The sequence below is a fragment of the Globicephala melas genome, chromosome 7 (genome assembly GCF_963455315.2).
Source record: "Globicephala melas chromosome 7, mGloMel1.2, whole genome shotgun sequence".
NCBI lineage: Eukaryota > Metazoa > Chordata > Mammalia > Artiodactyla > Delphinidae > Globicephala > Globicephala melas.
Window position 1 is genome coordinate 111,943,664 of NC_083320.1, and position 24,769 is coordinate 111,968,432.

General features: G+C 49.1%; 1 protein-coding gene across 1 annotated transcript in view; it reads right to left on the minus strand.

Annotated features, from left to right (window-relative positions):
- Positions 1 to 15,194, minus strand: part of CFC1 (cryptic, EGF-CFC family member 1) — a 71,435-nt gene extending 56,241 nt beyond the window's left edge. Inside the window, exons 1-2 of the mRNA XM_030840412.2 lie at positions 15,057 to 15,194; positions 14,134 to 14,324 (exon numbers count right to left, since the gene is read on the minus strand). Coding sequence (XP_030696272.2) covers positions 14,134 to 14,324; positions 15,057 to 15,194 — 329 coding nt within the window. The remainder of the gene's footprint in view (positions 1 to 14,133; positions 14,325 to 15,056) is intronic.
- Between the last annotated feature and the right edge of the window lie 9,575 nt (positions 15,195 to 24,769).

Here is a 24,769-nt window from a genome sequence, read left to right on the forward strand (position 1 = left end):
GCCTCCTTATAAAGGATTTAAACTTCCCAAAGGTGCAACTCTCTGAGTTCACCCGTGCGTCTTTCTGCATGTACTTTGTTTTCCAATAAACTATTTATTTTTCTCTTTACCTTCTGCCTCCTCTCTTGAATTCTTTCCGACAAGGCAGGCAAGAACTAGGGATCCAGGCCCTAGCCCTGTGGTCTAGTGGTTAGGACTCCTAGTCTGGGAACTAAGATCTTGCTTCCAGCTACCGCTCACTGCTGCTTACTGCAGACTGCCGCTTACTACTATGTGCATCTGAAATCAAGAGGGGGCACTCTCTCTGCGGCTGTAGGCCAGCCACCTCTCTCTTCTCTGCCAGGAGATGGTTCCCCATGCACAGAATGTAAATCGTCACAGGGAGTACACTCAGGGCTCCCCAGGGAGAGAGACGCCCCTGATGGAACAGGGAGCAGCTGGGGTGGAGAGCAGTGAGGACCACGAGGCAGGGTTGCCACGGTGGGGCACTGCTGTCAAGGTTAGGGATTCAGGCTCGGTGTTGGTTTGTAAGAAGTGGTCCCAATTCTTCCCAATGTTGTTTCCATTAAAAATTAAATTCTTCTCCAGAAACTGACTTTCAATATTGATGCTGGCATCCCACTCCTGGGCATATACCCAGAGAAAACCATAATTCAAAAAGACACATGCACCCCAATGTTCACTGCAGCACTATTTACAATAGCCAGGTCATGGAACCAACCTAAATGCTCACTGACAGATGAATGGGTAAAGAAGATGTGGCACATATATACAATGGAATATTACTCAGCCATAAAAAGAAATGAAATTAGGTCATTTGTAGAGATGTCGATGGATCTAGAGACTGTCATACAGAGTGAAGTAAGTCAGAAAGACAAAAACAAATATCGTATATTAACGCATATGTGTGGAATCTAGAAAAATGGTACAGATGAACTGGTTTGCAGGGCAGAAATAGAAACACAGATGTAGAGAACAAGCATATGGACACCAAGGGGGGAAAGCGGTGGGGGTGGGGGGGTGGGATGAATTGGGAGATTGGGATTTACATGTATATACTAGTGCATATAAAATAGATAACTAATAAGAACCTGAGGTATAAAAAATAGATAAAATAAAATTCAAAAAAAAAATTATGCTGGCCGCCCTGGTGGCTGTGAAACCCTGAGATGCTGTCTCGGGGCGAGCGCACAGGAGAGGTGGGAGGCGCCCCAGGGAGCTCAAAGCAGCTCACTTTGGCTACTTGGAAGGAGGGAGGCCCTTTCCTGGGCGACCTGATCTGTGGTCCGAGGAGGAGACGGCACTGTGCACGGAGCTCCAGGGTCAGCTCTCAACACTCAGAACCTCATCGTCCTCAGGCACGGGCTCATGTGCAGCTCCAGGGATGCCCTGGGTCTGATGACGTGAGCCCCAGTGCTATTTCCCACTGCCGGCCAAGGGACACCCCACCCAAATGGAGGGTGGAAAAAGGCTTTCTGGAGAATCATCTGAGTCTGAGGGAGTTGGGCCCTCAGCAGAGGGAACAGAGTGGGCAGAGGCAGGGAGCCCAGGGCAGCAGCGGGCTTGCAGGTTCATATCAGCAGGTACAGCTAAGGGTGAACGAGTCCTTTCCTGGGTCTCTTTTTGGGACATGAATCATCTCATTGAATCTCTTAACAACTCCAAGAAGAAGGTAAAAACACTGTCCCTGTTTGACTGATGAAGAAATGGAGCTTAAAGAAGCTGCCCCCTTTTCTGCCCCACAGAAAGGCAGAGGCAGGATTTGAACCCAGTGTTCAGTAGATGTCTGCAGGGTCCACTTGACGAGCAGGCGGCGACAAGATGCTGCTGCAGGGGGACCATTCAGCTCTGAGGATACAGGAACCTTTACTCCTCCTGCCTGTAGAGAAACCTCTTCCTGCCCAGATACAAGCTGAACCTGGGACTGGGAGTGTCCCTCGTGACCAGGGCAGGCCATTCCTGGCCAACAGGCCTAGTCCTAGCCATAGATGGTGACCCTGCCCCAGAGGTCAGTGATTTCTCAAGGCCTGGGGATCCAAGCTCTGGAGGAATCCAGGGAGAAGCAGTGTGGAAGGAGCACAGGGTCCAAAGGCAGACAGACTAGTCTAGTCCCTGCTCAGCCTCTCTTAGCTGGGTGCTCCCAGCAAGGCCGTGAGCCCCAGCGGCCCCATCTCTAAAATGGAGAAAATAACAGGCACTGCTTAATGGGTTTTGGGAGAATTCCTGGAGAAATGCCGTGTGTAATTCTTGCCTGGCGCCTGGAGGGCATTAAGAGCCAAACGGAAAGCAGCCACATTGCTGACCCTTTATTCAATGTGTCTGTTTTAATTTTTGTTGACTTGGTGTCACCTTTAAGAAACTGACACCAAATCCAAAGTCATGAAGATTTGTTCCTATGTCATCTTCTATAAGTTTATAATTTTTTTTTATAAGTTTATAATTTTACCTCCTAAATTTAGGTCATTGATCCATTTTGGATGAGTTTTTAAATTTGATGTTAGGCAAAGGGCCACCTTCATTCAGACACTCATAATTTTATGTGTCTGCATGTGTACGGAAGGGCTTCTTCCATCCAGTGCACTACCTGTAGTTGTTATTTGTAAGGAGTTTTCATTAGATTCCAAAGGATTGAAGAATAAAAGGAAATGAAATAATCCTCAAAGAAATTCTTTAAGGATATAAAACATGTTCTGAGGAAGATTAACTGGTAAAACGTTTGAAGTGGGACAGTGTGATTGTCACAAGCAGCCACTCACTGCCCTCTGGTGGTCATGTGAGGAATGGCAGGCGTGCTGAGGGTTCCCTGGTTCTGTGGCAAAAGAAGCCGCCTTCAAACTCAGACATCTTCACAGAATTGCAGGTAGATCAAAACCAAATTTGTAAGATTCAAGGTTTAGGGGGTATCTTTTCAGTGCAAGTAATTTTCCTGTTCTTTCACACTATGGGAAAATTGGCTTATTCCCAAGTGCAGTATGTCAGGGAGCATTTATGGAGCCCCTGAGTCAGGCACTGGGGTCCAGGACAGAAAGTCAGTGCCTCCCAGGACCCACAGGGGATGGGGTGGGAAACACCTGGACTGCATCACAGCTCTGTGTGTCTGGTTGCAAGTAAATAGAATACCAAACCAAAGCATATTTATAGAATCTTTCCGATTATATTAACAGTAAACCATTTTTTTTAAAGTTGAAAACTATCACTCAACATATCTATACTTTTATCTAAACTAGATGGGATCATCCTATATTCCTAGTTACTTTTTCACTTTATATTAGTACTTATCCATGTCATTAAAACTTTTTGAAAATATGATTTTAATAGCTACATAATATTCCTTAATAGCTTATATATAAATTACATAAATGTCAGCTTCACAATAGAAATATTGTGCCAAAAACTTTCAAATTTTAACCTAAAACTTGTCTTTTAAATTTATTTTAATGAGAATTCCTCTTAAGAGCTAAAATTCTTATGAAAAGTAAGTTATTTGGAATCCTTTTTCCTTTCATCTGTTATGCCTTATTATCATTTACTTCTAAAGACTCTTTCACTTTCTTGATATTTTTGCATTTAACTTTTCACTGAGATAACATTTTAAATTTGGTTTTTAAGAATTTCAAGAAGGACCCTGATGTACATGGATGCAAAACTCCTCAACAGAATATTAGCAAACCAAATTCAAGCATACATTAAAATCATGATTAAGTGGAATTTATTCTAGGGATGCAAGGATGATTTAATATCTGCAAATTAATCAATGTGACACACCACATGAACAAAATGAAGGATAAAAATCATATGATCATCTCAATAATTGCAGAAAAAGTTTTTGACAAAATGCAACATCTATTTATGATATCAACTCTCAACAAAGTGGTTATACATGGAATACACTAAAGGCCATATAAACAAGTCCATAGCTAACATCATATTCAGTGGTGAAAAGCTGAAAGGTTTTCCTGAAAATCAGGAATAACACAAGGATGCCCACTCTCACCAATTTTATTCAACATAGTATCGGAATACTACCCAGAGTAATTAGGCAAGAAAAGGAAATAAAAGGCATCCAAATTGGAACAGAAGAAGTAAAACTGTCACTATTTGATTATGACACGATATGATGTGAAACCCTCAAAACTCCACAAAAAAATAACTATTAGAACTAATAAACAAATTCAGCAAGGTTGCAGGATACGAACTCAGTATACAAAAATCTGTCACGTTTCTCTACACTAAGAATAAACCATCAGAAAGAGAAATAAAGAAAACAATCCCATTTACAACTGCATCCAAAAGAATAAAATACCCTGGAATAAATTTAACCGAGAAGGTGAAAGACCTGTGCACTGAGTCGTGGAGTCTGAGACGTGGAGTCTGGGGCCACACAGCTGGGTTCAAATCCCAGCTCATCCACTGGCCTGCTGAGTGACCCTGGGCAAATCACAGAATGGCTCTGAGCCTATTTCTCAACTGTAAAATGGGAACAAAAACAGTATCTCCTCACAGGGTTGTGAGAGGCTCCAAGGAAATGCTTATCTAGACGAAGAGATTGGAGGGGCTCCAACAGCTTCGCCTTGTGTGAAACTGTCCTGGAACTGGGCCCTCCTGACCCTGTGGGCAGGGGTCAAGAGTGGAGCCTGGGAGCCAGATGGGGCTGGACGAGAAGCAGGGCAGAAAAGCTAGGGGGCTGGACCAAGTGTTCACTACTGGTTGTGGTTCAGGGAGGGGAGGCCACCTCCTTTCCAGACCTCAGAGTATGGCCTGGGCCAAGGGCCCGGGGGGTGGGGGTGGTGCCTGATCAGAAGCCATAACTCCAAACCCCCAAGCAGGGTTGGAGCCTTCCTGGTGAGAACGTGTCTCTCTGGTCCAGCCTCATGCGTGATGGAGTGCTTCTCCCAGAGTTCTCCATCTCCTACAAGGCACAGAGCTGGCGGAAGTGAGAGGGGGCAGTCCATTAAACCACACATTCCTGACTGTCAAAATGACACACTGACTAACAGGACATTGAAAATCTACTATATTCCATAAAAAAAAAGACACAAAGAGAGATGAGGCAGGGGATGAGAAGCAGAAGCATCGGGCACCTCTCAGGCCTTTAGGAGAAATGTGTCAGAAACGTCTCCACACCAGCTCAGCGGAGCCCACAGGAGGAAAATGAATGGAAAAGCAGGTTGTGTGGTCTAATCTCTCCAGTGCCAGCCCCAGAGACTCAGGTCCCCAGCCACCAGCCCTACTGTGCACAGCCAGACACCAAGAGGAAGAAACACAGACCATGCCTCAGGAAGACCCAGCCAGACCCCATGTTGGGGGTCACTCAGCATGGTCACATGGTCGTTATGGACTCAGCCCCTCCTCCATGCTCACATCCCCTGTCCTCACAAAAACATCCATGGGCTTTCTGGGGCACTTGTGTATATTAGAAATTTTAACGGTAAAAGAGGGGTGAAGACAGTCAGGAGGCATGACCGTGAGGTGCTCTACAAATTACTGAAGACCTGAAGTCCTTGATACTCAGGATTTTTAAAAAGGTTTCTTAATATGTAAATGGAGAAAGGAGACCCATTTAGTAAATGGTGCTGGGACAATTTGGTATCCCTATGGGAAAATAAGTTTGATCCCTACTCCACAAAACACCACCAAACCAATAACAGACACATTAAGAACCTACATTTGAAAGAAAAACCTTACAACTTTTAGAACAATTTTCGATGAGGGAATTTTTTTTTTCTTATTGAGGTATAGTTGATTTACAATGTTGTGTTTGTTTCAAGTGTACAGTAAAGTGATTCAGTTATTCAGTGATTCAGTGCCTGAGGTGCTTCCTCATACAAAATTCACTCCATTTGGGAGGCTGCTGGGTGATGCCCAATACTCAGAACAACTAACCATCCTGAGAACCCACAGCAGCATGTAGTAGGTGCTCAGTGGATGTTTGTTGACTCAATAAATGACTGTAATGGGACACAAAAAGCAAGCTTAGAGACTGGGAGGGGGTCCCCAATTCTGTCTTCAAACAGGAGGTCTTGCTTCTTTTTGGTGTGGGTGGATGAAACAGGGCTTGGGAAGGCAAGAGGTGTGTCAAGAATTCTTTTGTAGGGCTTCCCTGGTGGTGCAGTGGTTGAGAGTCCGCCTGCCGATGCAGGGGACGCGGGTCCGTGCCCCGGTCCGGGAAGATCCCACATGCCGCGGAGCGGCTGGGCCCGTGAGCCATGGCCGCTGAGCCTGCGCGTCCGGAGCCTGTGCTCCGCAACGGGAGAGGCCACAACAGTGAGAGGCCCGCGTACCACAAAAAAAAAAAAAAGAATTCTTTTGTAAATAGAGGACAATGGGGTGTGGGAAGAGGATGTGAGCAGGCACATCACAGGAAACTGAGCAGAGGACGCAGCGCTGGACCCTCAACCCTGCTCTCCGTGCATCACACTGCCTCCCACCCCTACACAGGGTGAACAGCTCACAAGTTTCCTGGAGAGGATGGTCACATGACCTCAACCTGGCCAATCAGCATGTTCCATCCTCCCTAGACACCGTGATTTGCTCAGGGCTGGGTGAGTGGCCAATCAGGGCCCAGGGCAGGGCCTTGTGCTGGAATCATGGAGAAGAGAAGCTCTATTTCTGTTGGGACTGGAAGGGATGTGACATCAGCCTGTGACAGTTGGTAGGGACATGACGTCACCCTGTGGCAGTTGGTGGGCATCTTGCTCCCATAAAGTCAGAGCCACCTGTGTGAGGTTGACACCAGTAAGCAGGACTGAGAAGTAAGAAGAGACGGTTCCTACTGACGTCCCTGAGCTCCAGCTGCAGCCCTGCTGGAAGCCAGCTGCCTGTGGACTTAGTTACATAAGTCATTCTCTCCTGCCTTGTTTGTTAGCCTGTTTGAGCCACCTTGGGTTTTCTGTCCAGCTGGCTAAGTGGAGACCCTGGAACTGCAACAGTGTGGGTTTTGTCTGTCTTCAGGGAAGAACTGCCAGATAACGCTGTGAGACTCCAGTTTAATCTGGAGATCCAAATGGATTCAAGCGGTATCTGTTGGGGCCAGCTATTAATTCTAGGATTACCCAAATTAGTCCTCACAGGATACGTCCTGTTAAGGTAGCAACCGATGCCCCCATTTAGAGGACAAGACTGAGGCTCAGAGAAAGGAGGTTACTGGGCTACAGTGAGGAAGTGTGGAGCCAGACACAACGCAGACCCTGCTGCTTGAACTCTGGGAAGCCACATGGTGTGGCTTGTCTGTGTGACAGGGCCTAAGGCACCCAGCCCCACGCTGGCTACTGTGGGAGCCTGAGGCTTGGTAATTGCCATGTGGCTGCTTTGAGACTCACAGAAGCAATTCACACTGAAGGGAGGAGGGGGAACTTTCTTCATCAGCCCCCCACACTTCTGGCTCCCTCTCACCCTGCATCCCTTTCTCTTGCTTTGCATGACAATTACAGAGTTATGCTCATGTGACCACGTGGGTAGTCCTCCATTCATGGGCTGCCATCTGGAACTGCTACAGGGGAGGCCAAGAGCCTTTGGGAAGTCCCCACCCTACCTGGGACATCTCCTTCCTTTGGGCCTTGGTGAGGATCTATTCCCCACTTGCTCACCAGAGTTATTTTCCAGAATGTGCAGGGAACCTCAATCAGTTTGGAAGAGAATGCATCCGTCATTGTCCTTTCCACATCTCCCTTGAAACTCTGCCCCTGTACTCCTTCCTCCACATTGTGTCCTCCTGTGGTGCCACGGGAGAGACTGAGCTGACAGTGAGTTAGCTCAGCATGGAAAGGCACATGTAAAGTGAGATCTGACAGCTGGGAAGCTGTTTACAAGGGTGCTTGCTCTTCATGATGTAGAGGCTGTAGAAGCCCCCAGGGGTCTAAAAGCAGTGCTTGGGCCAAAGTGACTGCACAGGTGTTTTGATGGCTGGAAGCTTCTGTCTATGGTGGTGGGGGGGTGAGGTCCCTTAGGCTCTGAAGGCCCACTGTGTGCAGGCTCAGGGGGCACAGAGAAGAGAATGCAGAGGCCCACCCTGGAGGTGTTCACAGACCAAATATGGGTGAACCAGACAGGCAGACAGGGCCCCATAGCACCTGAGCTGCTTTCATGGGTGAAGGGTGTGGGGACAAAGGCAGAGACCCAAGTCTGCTGGGGAACTGGTGAAGGACAGATCATTTTCAACTGAGATTTGAGGGCTGTAATCAGTTAGTTGTGTGTTTGGCTGAAGTGACAGAAATCCCAACTGAGCGTGACTTAAACTACATAGTTAAACTACTTAAACTACTGAACTGCATACTTAAACTACTAAACTACTTAAACTGCATCTAACATTTAATGTTTAAAGACAGTGTGAGAGATGGGAGCTCCAGAGGTGGTCTGGTGGCCCAACAATATCATCAGTGACTCAGATGCCACCCACCTCTCTACTCCACCATTACCAGAATGTTGGTGTCAATCCCTCATGGATGCATTATGGCTGCCTCTGTTCCAGCCATCACGTCTGCATAGTTAACCCTCCATCCAGAAGCAAGGGGGCACCTTTCCCCTGCCTATCTCTTTCATTTCAGGAAGGAAAATCTCTCACAAAAGCCCCTGTAGACTTCTTCTAGGATCTCACTGGCCAGAACTTGGTCACAAGTCCTTGTCCTGACCAATCACTAGTAGGAGAATCAGTTCCCATAACAGAGTTGGAATGACCGTGATTCCTCCTCAGTGAGCATCCACAGGAAGAAGGCAGGGTGGGCTGGGCAAAGCCTCTGGGTGAGCAACGAACACCGTCCTGCCATAAAGGGGAAATGACGCGGGGGCTGAGAGCTCGAAGGAAAGGCAACAGGAGAGCAGGAAGAGAAGCACAGGCAGAGGTGCAGAGGATGACCTGGGGGCTTGGGTCACTGGTGGTTCCTTGCTGCAGGAACACAGCTCAGCTGGGGAAGGTGGGCAGGGCCTTGTATGACCTTTTACACCTGGAGCCCTGGAGTGGGGCAGGCCTTGGGCAACGGGGAGCTGCTGGGAGGTGCTGAGCAAGAGAGGGAGGGCAGGAGCAGATGGGAGATTGCAGTGCACAGAGGCCCCCTGTGCTTAGGAGCCGAGCAGAGCCATTCTGTGGTGGGCAGCAATGTTGCTAATAAACTCCAGAGGCCTCTGTTCAAACAGACAATTGTAACTGACAAGAGGGAGTAAACGTGGTCTTAATGAACGGGTTTGCTAGTGGCAACCGCCTGTGTCTGGATGTTAGACCGCCCACTCTCAGCCGGTTCTTAGACAGCTCTGCTGTCACACCTGCTACACCCACACCTCTCCTCTCCCACCTGCCCCCTGCCTGGCCTCGGGCCCACACACCCCAGGGCGCCTGAAACAACCCAGCGCTTTGTGTTGTAATTAGCACAGGGTGGCCCCCACGCCTGAGGGTGAAGGTGACTGGGTTCCAGTTTACAGAGGGGAACACAGAGGCTGGGCATGGGTGGGGGGCTTGCTGTGAGTTGGGTGTGTGTGTGTGTGAGTGTGTGTGTGTGTGTGTGTGTGTGTGTGTGGGATCCCAATCAATCATCCCCTTTATGACTTCAGAGTGGGGCAGCCTCCCTACCCCCAGCCAGGCTGCTGGCTAAACCGAGGGGCTCAGAGCTGTGCTCACCCCAGCCCTGGACCTGGGGGTTGGGGAGGGAGGGCTCTTCTCTGTGTGATGCTCCCTCCTGCAGAGGGCACAAGAGACCCCACAGACATATCATTCCTTCCTTATGACCTGAGCCTCCCACGTCTGCATCAGGAGTGCCCTGACCCGTGGGGACCGCAGCCCACAGGAGCACACATGGGCAGGTGTGCCCATGACTGAGAGGCCAGCACCTCCCAATTAAGGACCCCCAGTGCCCAGACAATCACATCCTGGAATTGAGGGGAGACCCGGGGTCAGGGAACCAATTGCGGCCTTAAAGGGCAAGTTGTTGTCATTCAGGGGGCTGGTGTGTTTTTATTCAATCACACATCTGCAGTCCCACACAGTAGTCACCCCCTTTCTCAGCAGCCTGGGAGCCCTCAGCCTGGCAGCTTTTATTTCTCTTTAGTCCTAAGTTCTTAACCTCAAATTGAGTCCCATTATGGACATAAATACTGTCCCTTTCCTGTCCCTTCAGTATGAGAGGCCACCCCAAACTCCCCCTCCCTTCCCCTTGTCAAGGCCTCCACACAGGTGAGCATGGCTCTTTTAAGGCCATTCTGCAGATTTGTGAGCGAAGGATTTAGAATAATAAGGCGAGGAATGTCTGCCCCACGTGGCAGGGCGAGTGGGCAGGTGGTGATAAGTCACCTGTAAAATCTCAGCTGACTGAGGTGTCAGCAGCAGCAGAACAGCAGCCAGGGGCTGAGCGTGTGCAGAATAAGTGGATTGTGTTCATCCAGCAGCCTCTGGGGTGGTGGGCCCTGGAGCACGACTCTAAGTGTGGAAGAGGGAGGGTCCCCAGTGCCTGGATCCCACCTTCTAGAAATTGGGGTTGAGATGTGGCTTTGAAATCAGAACACTGGGGTTCAAAGCTGGCTCCACCACTGAGTTATAAAAGCAAAACGAGCCTCCGTTTTCTCATCTGTAAAATGGGAGTATTGAAGTCTCTCCCTCTCAGGGTGGGGAGGGGTTTAAATGGGGCGACAGGTAGAGCACAGGGGCTGGCTGGGCCGAGCCTGCACCCAGGCACGCTGTTACGACCACTATTCTGGGGCAGAGTCTGCACACTTTTCCCATAAAGGTCTGTTTTAGGCTTTAAGAGACCTGCGGCCTCTGTCACAACTACCGCTCTCTGCTGTTGTAGAGCAAACACAGTTTCGGCAATAGGTCGTCCATGCTCCCACCCCTGCTTACTGAGATGCAGATTATTGGATATGATGGTCACATAACACTGTTGGTTTTAGGCATCCAGTGTTTTTTTTGTTGTTGTTTGTTTTTTTCAAGTCACTCGACTTGTGGGATCTTAGTTCCCGGACCAGGGATCGAACCCGGGCCCCTGGCAGTGAGTCCGCTGTGTCCTAACCACTGGACCACCAGGGAACTCGCCCAAGGCCCACTTTTCAAATACAAACCAACCACCTCCTCTGTTGGGGACTCGTATTCTGAGGCACTGTCCACCTGCCCTGCTCCCCCAGGGTCAGGTCCCAGGCTGCTTGGGACCACACAGCCCAGGGCCCATGAAGTCACTCAGCCCGGCCGGCCTTAAGTCTGCTCACCCTGCCTGCCACTGCCTCCACAGAAACACGATGAAGGCTCCCACCCATCCCCAGCTGCGGGCTTCGCCGCCTCCTGCCCTCTCCGTGTGCCCCCGTGTGGGGAGGCCCTGCCTGCTGTTCCGTCCCCTCTCCCGGGAGTGTGAGTACAGATACTCTTTTCAGTGGCAGTTGTCTCCTGATCTGCTGGTCTTAGTGAATCTCAAATTTTCTACTAAACATTCTATTTTAAACCAGCCTAGGAGACACTTTGCAGACACAGAGTAAACAATTGAAGAACAAATAAACTGTATGCCTTTTTATAATATCGTCAACAAGTTTAATAATTTAATATGTATTAGAATTCCTTTTCCCATAAAATCGCAGACTGCATCAGGGTGGAGGGCATATAAAAATCACATGGACAGGACCAGACACCTGTGAGGTCCTTACTTTCCATCTCCTCAGACTGAGGGCCCAAGGCCAAGCTTGACCAAGTCCCAGTCTCTGCCTTCACACTGTGAGTGAAATTTGGTTGGTTTTTCAAATTAAACTTTTACACTTGTCAGCGTAGCAGGGAGATTGTTGGTTCAAAACTCATCTTTCCAGCAGTAATCAAGTTATACCACACATGAGACAGCCTGTTCCCTGGGTCATTTGACTAGAATCTGTAGATATCAACAGGGATAGAGTCAGGGAAGCATATTTCAAAACCAGCTGCACCTCTGGGAGAGAGTGGGGCTGGCGCGCCTGGAAGGTAGCAGCTCCTCAGTCGGGAGCATCTGTCTTCCCGCATTAGATTTCCAGAGAAACGCCCGGAGAGGACAGCGGGCTGGAGCTGAGCTTTGCTGCCACCCATGGAAGGGAGGGCTGGAAACGTCAGTTAACTGCAGTCCTGGGAGCAGCCAGACCGAAGGGAACCACAAGAAATGTGCCCTCCAGGACTGCTGTCCTACTTAGGAAAAGGCTCCGCGGCTATAACAAAGGGCCCACGGCAGAGTGGCAAACGGAAGCTGGCATCCCTCATGCTGGGTCTGGAGGCAGACAGTCCAGGGGTGGTCCAGGAAGCTCCTGTCCCTGTCGCCGTGTCATCCCAGAGGAGTTGCCTCGTCCATATGGGCAGGACTGAGCTCCAACCTCAGAGCTCACATTCCCAGCAGCAGGACAGAGGGAGAAGAAGAAAGGGCCTGCTTCTCTCTCCTAGGACATACTCTAGAAGTTGTGCAAATCGCTTCCCTTCCCGTCCTGGAGGGAGAGTTTGGTCATACGAGCAGCCTCGCTGCAGGTGGGAACTCTATAGTCGTGGGCGGCCGCACGACCAGCTAAAGGTCGGTGCTCTGAGAAATGGACAAGGCTATCGGGAGCCACCTGGACACCTCAGCCCCACCCCTTCTAATGTTCCCTCCCACCACCTGACCACTCTTGACCCTAAGGTCATGTTTTATGAGAGATTGTCCGTTAGACAAATTGCATTAAGCAATTCATAATTCAGGAACCAGTTGAAAATCATGGGCTGGCGGGTGTTTTCATGAGTTTTGCTGGCAAATTGCCGGTGGGGCTCCGACACTGACCCTGAAGCTCTCTCCCACCCAGAGCCCACTGGGCACCAGAAGGCAGAGGCATCTTGTCTGGTGGAAGGCGACCATGTCACTCCCTGCTCATGGATCCCCTGCTTTTCAGAACAAAACCCACAGTCCTCCCTGTGGGACTGAGCTTGGACTAATGAGGGCGACCAGAGGCAGCCGTGGCCCAGTCATCCCAGGCCCAAGGCTTACAGAAGAGGAGACAGTCTCGTGAGCACAGTGTTCCATCATCAGAGCTGACTGCTTTCCAGGCCTGAGCTGGGGGATGTTTCAGTTTGGAGATGCAGAGCACAGTGCACCAATGGGGGTGGTCCTGGAAGCAGGGGTTGGGGGGCCGATCCAACCCCCCACTCCCCAGCCTCATTCCCGACCTCTGTCCTGTGTGTGCCTGACACTCCAGCTTCCTCCTGCCAGGGTGCCTGCCCTCCAGTCCCTGTGGTCAAACCCACGCATCAGGGCCCCACCCCAGACGGGAAAGGGAGAGCCTGACTCCTGCATGAGAGTCAGGAAACTCAGCTGCACAGGGACCTGACCACACCATACACAGGCTGGTTCACAGGACCTTGTTATCCTATTATGGGCATCTCGGTCATAATTCACACATGCCTCAGGACCAAAAGTTCTGCTCGGGCCGTCTGAAAATGTTCGGTAATGTTAGTGCAGGAGGGTAATACACACTTTCTGCATTTCTGCCCTGCAGTGCAGCAATTGTTGCTGTTGGAAGTCATCGTGCTAATTCTCTTAGGTCGTTTTTCCATTTAGTTGTTCCGAGTAACTCCAAGTACTATGTGACTATGTGCATCTCAAACTGGAAAATGCACAACCCCAATTCTGTGCAGGGAGGATGCAAAACAGAGTGTGGTACATCCTTCTGGAGCATCAAGCTTAATAACAAGACTTGGAAGAACCAAGGAGTTGATGAGAACTATCCCCCTCCCCCACCAACATGGAAGACAGAAGAGTGGGGGAGGGGAGAAGTGCCCAGGAACGACAGTCCAGTCTCTGAAGTTTCACCCAAGTGCGGGTCAAGGGGCAGACCTGCAGCCAGGGTGGCCTCTCTTCTGGTCTCCCAGGCCACTCTAGACCATCCTCTGAGCTGGCCACGTGTTTGAATACGATGCTTCTGAAGGCCGTGGAGGTTCTTGATCCCAGGTCCCAGGTCCCAGGGAGCACAGCCTGACCTTCCTGCTTCAGTCATCCATGGGGTGTTACACTGGGCTCACTTTGTGGTGATGCTTCTTGCTGGGCAGCCTACAACATAGGTGTTTTAAAATAAAGTTCCACGTTCTCCCAGCCACCCACTGCTGTGCCTGGCTGCGGCCAGAGGGAGTGGCTGGGAACACACTCTCAGGCTGCCCAGCATGGGAGGAATTTCCAAGATTGGACACACCTGGAGGGCGGCAGGTTCCCTCTGGGGCTCCAGTCCTGCTGCTGATGCTGCTGGTAGAGGTGGAGGCCGCAGGGCCACACTGGGGGCTGGGCTGGAGGTAACGGTCCTCGCCTCCAGGCTGGTCGGGGATTGGCAGTCTTGCTGGTCTTCTGCCCTGGCTTCTGGTCCTCCTGCAGCTGCTCACTTTCTTCCTGGTAGAGCCACGTGGGGAGGAGTGGTTCACTCTGTGTGGACACCTCAGGGCTTGGGGAAGGCTCAACTTCATGGCTGTTGAGGTCAGCGGAAAGGGAGGGCCTCACGCTGATGGTGCAGCCCCCCGCCTCGGGTTCCTCGGAGCTCACACTGTCGTGCCTCCTGCCTGCTCCTGAGTCTTGGATCTGGTCCCACCTCGAGCCCAGAGTCCTTATCACAGGACAACTCACAGTATGGCCTGAGTGGCTCCTCCTACCCCATGTTCACCCATGGATGCCTCATTAGGTCAGTGAAGGTGCTTCTGTCACTAGGGTTGAGGGTCACCTTATCTTTTAAGAGATTTTTTTATCTCTGAGGAGAAATACAGTGGGATGGGGTATTGCCCTTTTAGGATTCACTGCCACAGCTCCCAGAAGTCCCAACACCCAAAAGGCAGGGATCCAGTGACCATGGAGTAGAGAACTATTCCCAGACTCCATACATCCATTGCAGGGCCGTCATAGCTCTGCCCCAGGAAGAGTTCCAGGGCAGCATAAGCGGGGCTGCTGCAGAAGGAATCAAGTTTGCCACTCTCTTTACATTCATTGCTGAAGGCCAAAGTTCATAATTTTGATGTTTATCTCGGCATCAGAGAGGAGGTTCCTTGGCTTCATGTCCCGGCAAATGACGCCCCTCTGGTGGCAGGCCTGCAGGGTGGAGACCACCTGCTGGAATGGGCCTCAGGCCTCCACCTCTGTCATGCGGCCGTGGTCCTCCAAATGGCTGGACATGTCCCCCCCATTGAGGTACTCCATCACCAGGAACATTGTCTCCTCCATGTCAATCACCTCCAGTAGCTTTACAATATTGGGGTGATTCAGAGCCTTCATACTGTTCACTTCCCGGAAAAGTTCCTGGAGGCTGGAGGAGCTCTGCTACCTTTTCTTAATGACCTTGACAGCCACCTCCCAGTCAGAATGTGCCAGGCCAACTTCACCTTGGCGAACCTACATTCATCAATGGAGGATCTCGTAGTTGTCAATATGAGCCTCCTTGTCAGCAGAGAGGGTCGTGAGGCACTGCATCATGGTGACCTGCTGACTACACTGACAGATAGCACTAACTAGCAATGCTAATTATGCTAACAATGCTAACTATACTAACAGTGCTAAGTATGCTAACTATACTAGCAGTGATGACTAATACGAATGATACTAACTATGCTAATAAACTATTAACTTTACCAGTTACACTAACTAACTATACCAACGATACTAACAATGCTAACTTTATTAATACTAGCAATACTAACTAAAAAAATAATTTAAGGGCTTCCCTGGTGGCGCAGTGGTTGAGAGTCCGCCTGCCAATGCAGAGGACGCGGGTTCGTGCCCCGGTCCGGGAGGATCCCACGTGCCGCGGAGCGGCTGGGCCCGTGGGCCATGGCCGCTGGGCCTGCGCGTCCGGAGCCTGTGCTCCGCGACGGGAGAGGCCACAACAGTGAGAGGCCCGCGTACCGTAAAAAAAAAAAAATAATAATAATTTAAGATAAAATGAGAAAAAGAACAAAGGAAAAAAAGAAAGCAGAATGAAAAAATTTAAAAATTGAGAAGAAAAAAATTTTAAATAAAAGAAAAAATGATTAAAAAGACAAAAATAAAATGAGAAAAAGGCAAAGAAAAATGAGAAAAATAAAAAAAGAGTAGAGAGAAAAGGAAAATATCAACAAAATGACAAAAACATGGAAAAAGCAGGCTAACTGTGGGTCCAAGTCCGTCAGGTCACCAAAAGCAGCTTCCTGGGCTCTAAGGACCAAAAACCTGGGCCCAGCTGGGGACATATATAGGTACTTTTGTGAATTTAATCGCAGTGGTGCCCTGTGAGTTCAGAGCAAGTAACACCAATCACAGCTGGGGACAAACCACAGTGGTTTTCTCACTTTTTGGGTTCAAGACTCCTTTACATTAGGAAAAAGGATCCCAAAGAGATTTTTCTTCATGTGCATTATTAGAGATTGGTATTCACTTTGTTAGAATTTAAAATCTGTGGGATGCTTCCATGACATTTTCATTTCTAGTTTGAAAATCTGTAATAATTTTAAAGACCTCATAATGTCTACACTTGAAATAGACAATTCCTTTTCCTTAAACTCTGGCCTCAAAATAATGTTACAACTTAACTGACTTCACGATACTATAGGAAAATGCTCTGTTGCATAAGACATGATAAGGTACATTATGAATGTCTATGAAGCTGAGAGAAGATTTGCTAGGAAAATCATGAGCAGATGTCTTGTCAGGACCCTCGGAGGCCAGATGGCATGGGTTGATGTATTTGAAGTGTTGAAGGAAAGAAGCTGTCAACCAATTATCTTATATCTAGCAAAACTGGCCTTCGAAAATGAGGGAGAAATTAAGACATTCCCAGTTAATCGAGAGTTGAGAGAGTTCTTAACTACCAGACCTGCCTGCAGCAGGGAGTCCTTCAGGTTTGAGTGAAGGACCCTGGACAGTAACTCAAAGTTTTATGAAGAAATAAAGATCTCTAGTAAAAGTAGATAGTTGGGTGATTAGAAAAGCTAGTACCACTGTAGCTCCACTTTTTGTTTTCTATTTGATTTAAGAGACTAATCTATAATAAAAAAAACTCCACAATTATTAGTCTGGTTTTGGACACACAGTGCATAAAGATGCAATTTTATGACATCAGTAACTGAAAGGGGGTGGAGTCAGAGCTGTATACGAGCAGGGGTTTTATATGTTATTGAAATTAAGCTGGTTTAGAAATTGAGCTATTTGTAATGAGGTGGATAGACATAGAGTCTGTCATACAGAGTGAAGTAAGTCAGAAAGAGAAAGACAAATACCGTATGCTAACACATATATATGGAATTTAAGAAAAAATATGTCATGAAAACCTAGGGGTAAGACAGGAATAAAGACACAGACCTACTAGAGAATGGACTTGAGGATATGGGGAGAGGGAAGGGTAAGCTGTGACAAAGCGAGAGAGAGGCATGGACATATACACACTACCAAACATAAGGTAGATAGTAGTGGGAAGCAGCCGCACAGCACAGGGAGATCAGCTCGGTGCGTTGTGACCGCATGGAGGGGTGGAATAGTGAGGGTGGGAGGGAGGGAGTCACAAGAGGGAAAAGATATGGGAACATATGTATATGTATAACTGATTCACTTTGTTATAAAGCAGAAACTAACACACCATTGTAAAGCAATTATACTCCAATAAAGATGTAAAAAAAAAGTTAAAAAAAAGAAATTAAGCTGGTTTAAATTGGCATTAGAGTGTTATAACTTTAGGATGTTATTTGTAATCTCATGGTAACCACAAAGAAAATAGCTATAGAATATCCACAAAAGGAAATGAGAAGGGAATTAAAATGTTTCACTACAAAAAATCAACTAAATGTAAAAGAAGATGGTCATGAAGGAAATGAGGGACAAAAAAGTCAAAAGGCATATAGAAAACAAAGAGCAAAATGACAGAGGTTACTCTTTCCTTATCAGTCATTACTTTAAATGTAAATGGGTTAAACTCTTCAGGTGAAAGATTGACAGAATGGATAAAAACATACAATGCAACTATTTGCTACCTATAAGAGACTCACTTTAGATCCAAAAAATGGAGAAAAGTTGAACTCAAAAGGATAGAAAAAGATAGTCCATGCAAATAGTAACCAAAAGAGAGCAGGGGTGGCTGTACTAATATCAGACAAAATAGACTTTAAATCAGAAAAGTTTACAAGGAACAAAGAAGGGCATTATATGTTAATAAGAGGTTCAATACAGCAAGAAGATAAAATCGTAAACATTTACACACCTAATGACACCATCAAAACATATGAAGCAAAAGCGGACACAACTGAGGGGAGAAATAGTTCTACATAATAGTTGGAACCCTCAATACCTCACTCTCAATGATGGATAGAACAACTAGACAAGATGAGTGAGGAGGTAGGGAATTTGAAAAACACAATCAACCAGTTAGGTCTAACAGACACACACACCAACAGAACACACAGTCTTCCCAAGGGCACATGAGGCCTTCTCCAGGACAGACCATGTGTTAGGCCACAATTAAGTCTCAGTAGATTTTACAAGATATCATACAAAGTATCTTCTCCAAGCACAATGGGATAAAGTTAGAAATCAGCAAGAGAAGGAAAAGTGGAAAATTCACAAATTTGTGGAAATTAAACACACCTTAAAGAAACTTTGTGTCAAAGAAGAAAGCACAAAAGGAATTAGAAAATATTTAGAGATGAAGGAAAAGGAAACACAAACTTATGAGAAACAACAAAGCAGTGCTAAGGGGAACATTATAGCCATAAACACACTACAATAATCTCAAACCAATAACCTAACCTCATGCAACTTAGGAAACTAGAAAGGGAAGAACAAACTAAACCCAAAGCTAGAAGAAGGAAGTTAATAATAAAGATTAGAGCAAAGACAAAGTAGAGAATAGAAAAACAGAGAAAATCAACGAAACCCAAAGTTGGTTTTCTGGAAAAATTAACAAAGCTGACAAGCTGTTAGCTAGACTGACTAAGAAAAAAAAGGGAAGACAAATTATTAACATCAGAAGTGAACATGGGGCAAAAAAAAAAATGATTATAGAGAGCACTATACATAATTGTTCTCTAACAAATTGGACAGCTAGATAACAGGGACAAAGTCCTAGAACTACAAACCCTCCCAAGACTGAGTCACAAAGAACAGAGAATCTGAATAGATTCATAACTAGTAAGGTGATTGGATCAGTAATCAAAAACCCCTCTACAGAAAAAGCTCTGTGCCCAATTGATGGCTTCACTGGTGAACGCTACCAGACATTTAGTGAAGAACTAACACCAATCCTTCTCCAACTCATCCAAAAAATTCAGGAGAAAGAACACTTCCTAACTACTTCTATGAATTATAATAAACTGGTTCCCTGAACTCTGTTAGCTGCTCTAGTAAATTACTCAAACCCAAGGAGGGGGTCGTGGGAACCTCTGATTTATAGCCTGTTGGTCAGAAGTACAGGTAAGAACCTAGGCTTGCAGTTGGCATCTCAAGTGGGGCCGTCTCGTGGGACAGAGCCCTTAACTATCTCCAGGTAGACAGTGTCAGGACTGAGCTGAATTATAGGCACCCAGCTGGTGTGGAAGAGTTGCTTGGTGGTGTAGCAAACATCTGCCACCACACACACACACACACACACACACACACACACACACACACACACACACGTTGGAACTGGGTACTAGAATCATTACCAGGTGAACTCACCGTGTAAAACAGACCCTGCCACAGACTCAGTACACAAGCACTTTTCAGTACATGTGCTGGTCTATAAAACATTTGAAAAAAAATATGACAGTGAGGAAGGTGGAAGTGGGATAGATATTATGAGACCAGCCATGAGCTGATAACTGTTGAAATTGGGTACGTGGGGATGGGGGTCATTATACTGACATGCCTACTTTTGTGTATGTTCAAAGTTGTCCACAAGAAAAAGTCGAAGAAACAAAACACAAGAGTAAAGTGCACGTGTTGCCTGCGTCACTGGACTCCTGCTAATTTAGCTGGTGAGTGGGGCGTGAGATAAACCGTGGCTTCTCTGAGGTGGGCTCACAGGGCTGGACACACTGTCCACCCTCCACAGCCACGACACAGAGAGGGGTTCACATCAGATCCATCGTCATGGTCATGCACCCTCTCCTGGGTGAGAGACCGCTCAGAGAATCTGATCATAGCCAAGCACCTCACTCGTGGTCAGCAGGCACACACTCAACTGCAGCTCCAGTCATGGAGCCCGTGTGCACTGGCCACAAAGGAACCGGCCACAGATGAGGGCATTTGTGACAGCTGGCTCTGACTTTACAGCTCTTGTGTTCTCCAGCCTGGTGTCTTTTAACCATCTGGGGCTGTGCTGGCTTGGGGAAAGAGCTGGCCAACGTGCACTTCAAGGTCAAGAAGATAGGGCTTCCCTGGTGGGGCAGTGGTTGAGAGTCCGCCTGCCGATGCAGGGGACGCGGGTCCGTGCCCCGGTCCGGGAAGATCCCACATGCCGCGGAGCGGCTGGGCCCGTGAGCCATGGCCGCTGAGCCTGCGCATCCGGAGCCTGTGCTCCGCAACGGGAGAGGCCACAACAGTGAGAGGCCCACGTACCGAAAAAAAAAAAAAAAGGAGAAGATAAATAGGCCAGGAGATGTGCTGTGTTTCCTGCAGCGCGTGGCTGAGAGAAGACGAGGTCCATGTGTCACTGGGGGTGGTGTGGGAGAAATGGGGAGAGGTTGGTCAAAGGGTAAAAGTCACAGTTCTGTAGGCTGAGTGAATCTAGAGATGCAACGTACAGCACGTTGACAGCAGTTAATGACACCACGTCATGTGGGGAAAACTCGCCGGGAGAGTAGACTTGAGGTGCTCAGACCACACCAAAAAGGGATAGTTAGCTGAGCAGGTGGACATATTAATTAGGTCGCCTGTGGTAATCATTCCACTATGTACACAGACATCAAAACGTCATGTTGTACACCTGAAATTCATGCAAGTTTTATTAACAGTGAGGTCTGTGACATGAGTGACCAGCAGCTGTACCTGGACACTGTGACTTCATCAATGGCAGAAATGACACTCCTGCCAGGGTGGGCCCAACCTGCAAAGGGACAGGTGGGTGTTGCTTCCTGGTTCTTGGAAACCAGTCCCCAGGCTGTGAGGAAGCCCGGCAGCCACACAGAGGAGGACGAGGCCCGGCCACCAGCCCAGCTGAGCCCCGGATAGCGGCCACTGAGTGAGGCCTCAGCAGCGCTCACATGTGGCAGAGAGGAGCCATCCCCCGGGCCATGCCCAAAGCATGAAATTCCGTGGGAATAAATGATGATTATTTTAAACCACTGCGTTTAGGGGCAGTTAGTTTGACAGCGGAAGGTACCAAAACGCTGCCTCCCCCTGCCCCACGCCCGCTCCAGACCCTCCACCTCCTCTCACCCCTGTTATAGATGGACTGTTCCTGGCCCCCAGTTTCATATGTTGGGGTCCCAACCCCCCAGTGTGGCAGTGTTTGGAGATGGGGCCTGTGCAGAGGCGCACCCTTGAACGCAGTTCTAAGGGTGGAACATAAGCCAGTAAAGCCAAGGTCCTGACATAAGGGGAAGGGGCTGCAGGGCTCCCCCCACCACAAGAGGACACAATGAGGAGGCCGCCGTCTGCTGGCCACGTGGAGAGTCCACACCAGACACTGACCCCGCCGGACTGCGATCTGGGACTTCCAACCTCCAGAGCTGTGGGAAGACACACTTCTGTTGTTCAAGCCGCTCAGTCTGTGGCCCGTGTCGTGGCAGTCACAGCACATTAATCATACACCCTCCAGCCTCGAAGCCTCTGCACGCACCCTCCCTCCTGCCTGGACGCTTCACGCAGCTCACACCTCCTGGCCACGGTCGCTCTCAGCAACTGTGCTCCTAACTCGGGGATGGGCTGGGAGGCGGGGGTCATCAGCCAGGCCTCCGTCCCTGTTCACCCCTCTCAAAGCAGCCTGCCCTCCCCTCCAGCATGGGTCAGTCTGCAGCTGCAGCTTCGATTTCTTTGAATAATGGTTTGACGGATGTTCCCCCTCCTCCCAGGTCTGCACAGGGTCTGTCACACATACCTGCCCCATTTTTAGAAAAGATACTGGCCTTGACCGAGAAAGTAAAGCACCCTTTGACCCAGCCATTCTGGTCCTGGATGTAAGTGCTAGTGAAACATGGGACATGGCTGGGAGGTGTGTCTCAGGGCCCTGGGCTAGAACAGGCCTTGCCTGTCCCATCAGGAGAATGGATGCCTGTGGCCCATCCAGATGAGTGACACTGGGCAGCCACGGGAACGCTCGAGCCCGGCCACCCTGAGCAGCAGGGGAGAGTTGCCCAGACAACCAGTTCCCAAAGAGGGCACATGTCACAGTCCATCTGAATGAAATAACACAGAAAATACCAGTGCAGCCTGGGAGTCAGACAATGAGGCCGAGCAGGGACAACATAGTCACAAATGTCAGGGCACCAGTCACCCCAGGGAGAGGGTTGTTTTCAAGAAGGGATGCGATGGAAACACCCATTTACTGACTTGGGTGGTGAATACCCTTGTCTAAACTACAGTGGAGCTTTAAACTATATGTAACACACACATACACGTGTGTGTAGATAAGTTTTGTATGTCTTCTGTGTGTACACCAACAAGTTTTTGTGTTTTTTTAATAAATTTATTTATTTTATTTTTGGCTGCATTGGGTCTTCATTGTTGCATGCGGGCTTTCTCTAGTTGCTGCGAGCGGGGGCTACTCTTCGTTGTGGTGCATGGGCTTCTCATTGCGGTGGCTTCTCTTGTTGCAGAGCACAGGCTCTAGGCGTGCGGGCTTCAGTAGTTGTGGCACATAGGCTCAGCAGTTGTGGCTCATGGGATCTAGAGTGTGGGCTCAGTAGTTGTGGTGCATGGACTTAGTTACTCCACGGCATGTGGGATCTTCCCGGAACAGGGCTTGAACCCATGTCCCCTGCATTGGCAGGTGGATTCTTAACCACTGTGCCACAAGGGAAGTCCCACACCAACAAGTTTTAATGGAAAAAATGAACAATTGTTCGACAAAGTGGCAAACTGTTATTTTTAAAAAGGGGACAGAGTTCCCAATTGCTCCTCAAACACCCAGGTCCAATGTCACAGGTGGATGAACCTGGGCTCCCCTGGCAACACCCACCCACCTCGATCTCACCAGTAGCAAATGAGTGACCAGTTGCCTAAGTGTAAACCCATTTTCCAGAAAGACCCTGGACTCCCTGCCCAGCATTTCCAGGTGGGCATCTGCGCCCACCAGCACAGCATCAGCGCCCGGACGCTGGCAGGTGACAAAGACCAGATGACCAGCAGATCCTGTGCTCTCTGCCTGGGGCAGCAACAAGGCCAGACCAGCCCCCTGTCAGCTGGAGACTCTCTACAGCCATTCTCAGGACAGCTTCCCCACCCCTCAGGGTCTTGGAAGTGACCTTGTCTATGTCTGTTTACTGCCCTGTCTTCTTCCATGAGGACAAGAGGTGTGTTAGGTGCACTGCAAGGTCTCTGGTGCTAAGACTGGCAGAGGCTCCTGACTAAATGGCTGAGGGGCAGCGACAGAGCAATGCCAGGAGTCCCGTGGTCCTGGGATATCCTGTGTCTGAGAGGCAGGGACACACCAGGAAACAAGAAGGGACCCTGAGCAGACCTTCCTGGTTCCTTCCCAGCCCCACCTCTTACTGTCTGCCAAGCGCCCCCAGAATGTCACTCAACCTCCAGGAGCCTCATCTGTGGATTCGAGATGTCAGGAATGATTAGCCCCAAGAACGTGGAAGGACATAAGGCAGACACCCGGCCTGGGGGTGCTGATGGATAAAGCTGCTTCTCTCACCAGCTGCCTGAAGGTGTAGCTGAGGATGTGAGCTCTGTACCACGGGGCGTTGCTCATGGGCAGCCCTGAGGGGCATGGAGGGAAGGGTGACTTCTGTGGTGGGTGATGCAGGGCCTGGTGCCAAGTTGGCTCCAGGGAAATGTTTGTTGCCTGAATCTATGAAGGAGATGGACAAACCTCACATGCTAACAGCAGAGTCACATTTAAAACAAGGACTGCATGTTCAGAGGCCACTCTTGCCGGTCCTAGGGCAGAAGGAACAATGCATGACATGGAGAGGGGGTGGGCAGAACGCCTGCATGTGCATGGACAGGGCAGCAGGTGGTGGGAGTATCCCAGAGCCCTCTGCTTTCCTGCCCATGAGGATGAAAACCAGAAGAGGGTGACTTCAAACTGGTGTGAATGGATACGAGGTCACAGAAGCAGCCTCACAGGCCTTAACCCACCCCCAGGGGACTGTCCCCAGAAGGTCTTTCAGAGCCAGGATGAGGCTTTACATGTGCATGTGCACAGGCCAGAGATGTTTTAGTCTGAGCTGCCCAGACACACCTGGAGATAAGGATTCTGGCACAAGGAGTTTATTTGGGAGGTGAAGGCAAGGGTGTAGGGAAGTGACAAGAGGAAGGGAAGGTGACTAATTATACCTGTTATCAAGCTGTTTCCACTGCGGAGCCCCCACTACAGGATTCCCCCTAATACATGATGCCCCCCACTACAGGATCCTCCCACTGCAGAATCCCCTGATTGCAGGATGCCCCCATTGTGAGCAACAGGAATCGGCACACCAGGGAGCCTGGGAGCCAGCGCAGAGAGGTGGCTGGGGTCCCGGCTGAGTCTGCTCCTGGGGATGCTACGCCTGCCCCAAGGAGGCCAAGGGGTCTCCGGCAGCAGAGTAAGCCCCAGGCAGAGAGGTGCTGGCATCTGGAAGTGAGAGGAGGCCAGGGTGAGGGGCTCTGGCCGCCAGCCCTCGCTGGACTGAGAGAGTCTCCTGCTGTCCTTATCAGAAGACCATGGGTCTTCTGAGCTGCCATGTGGACTTCAGAAG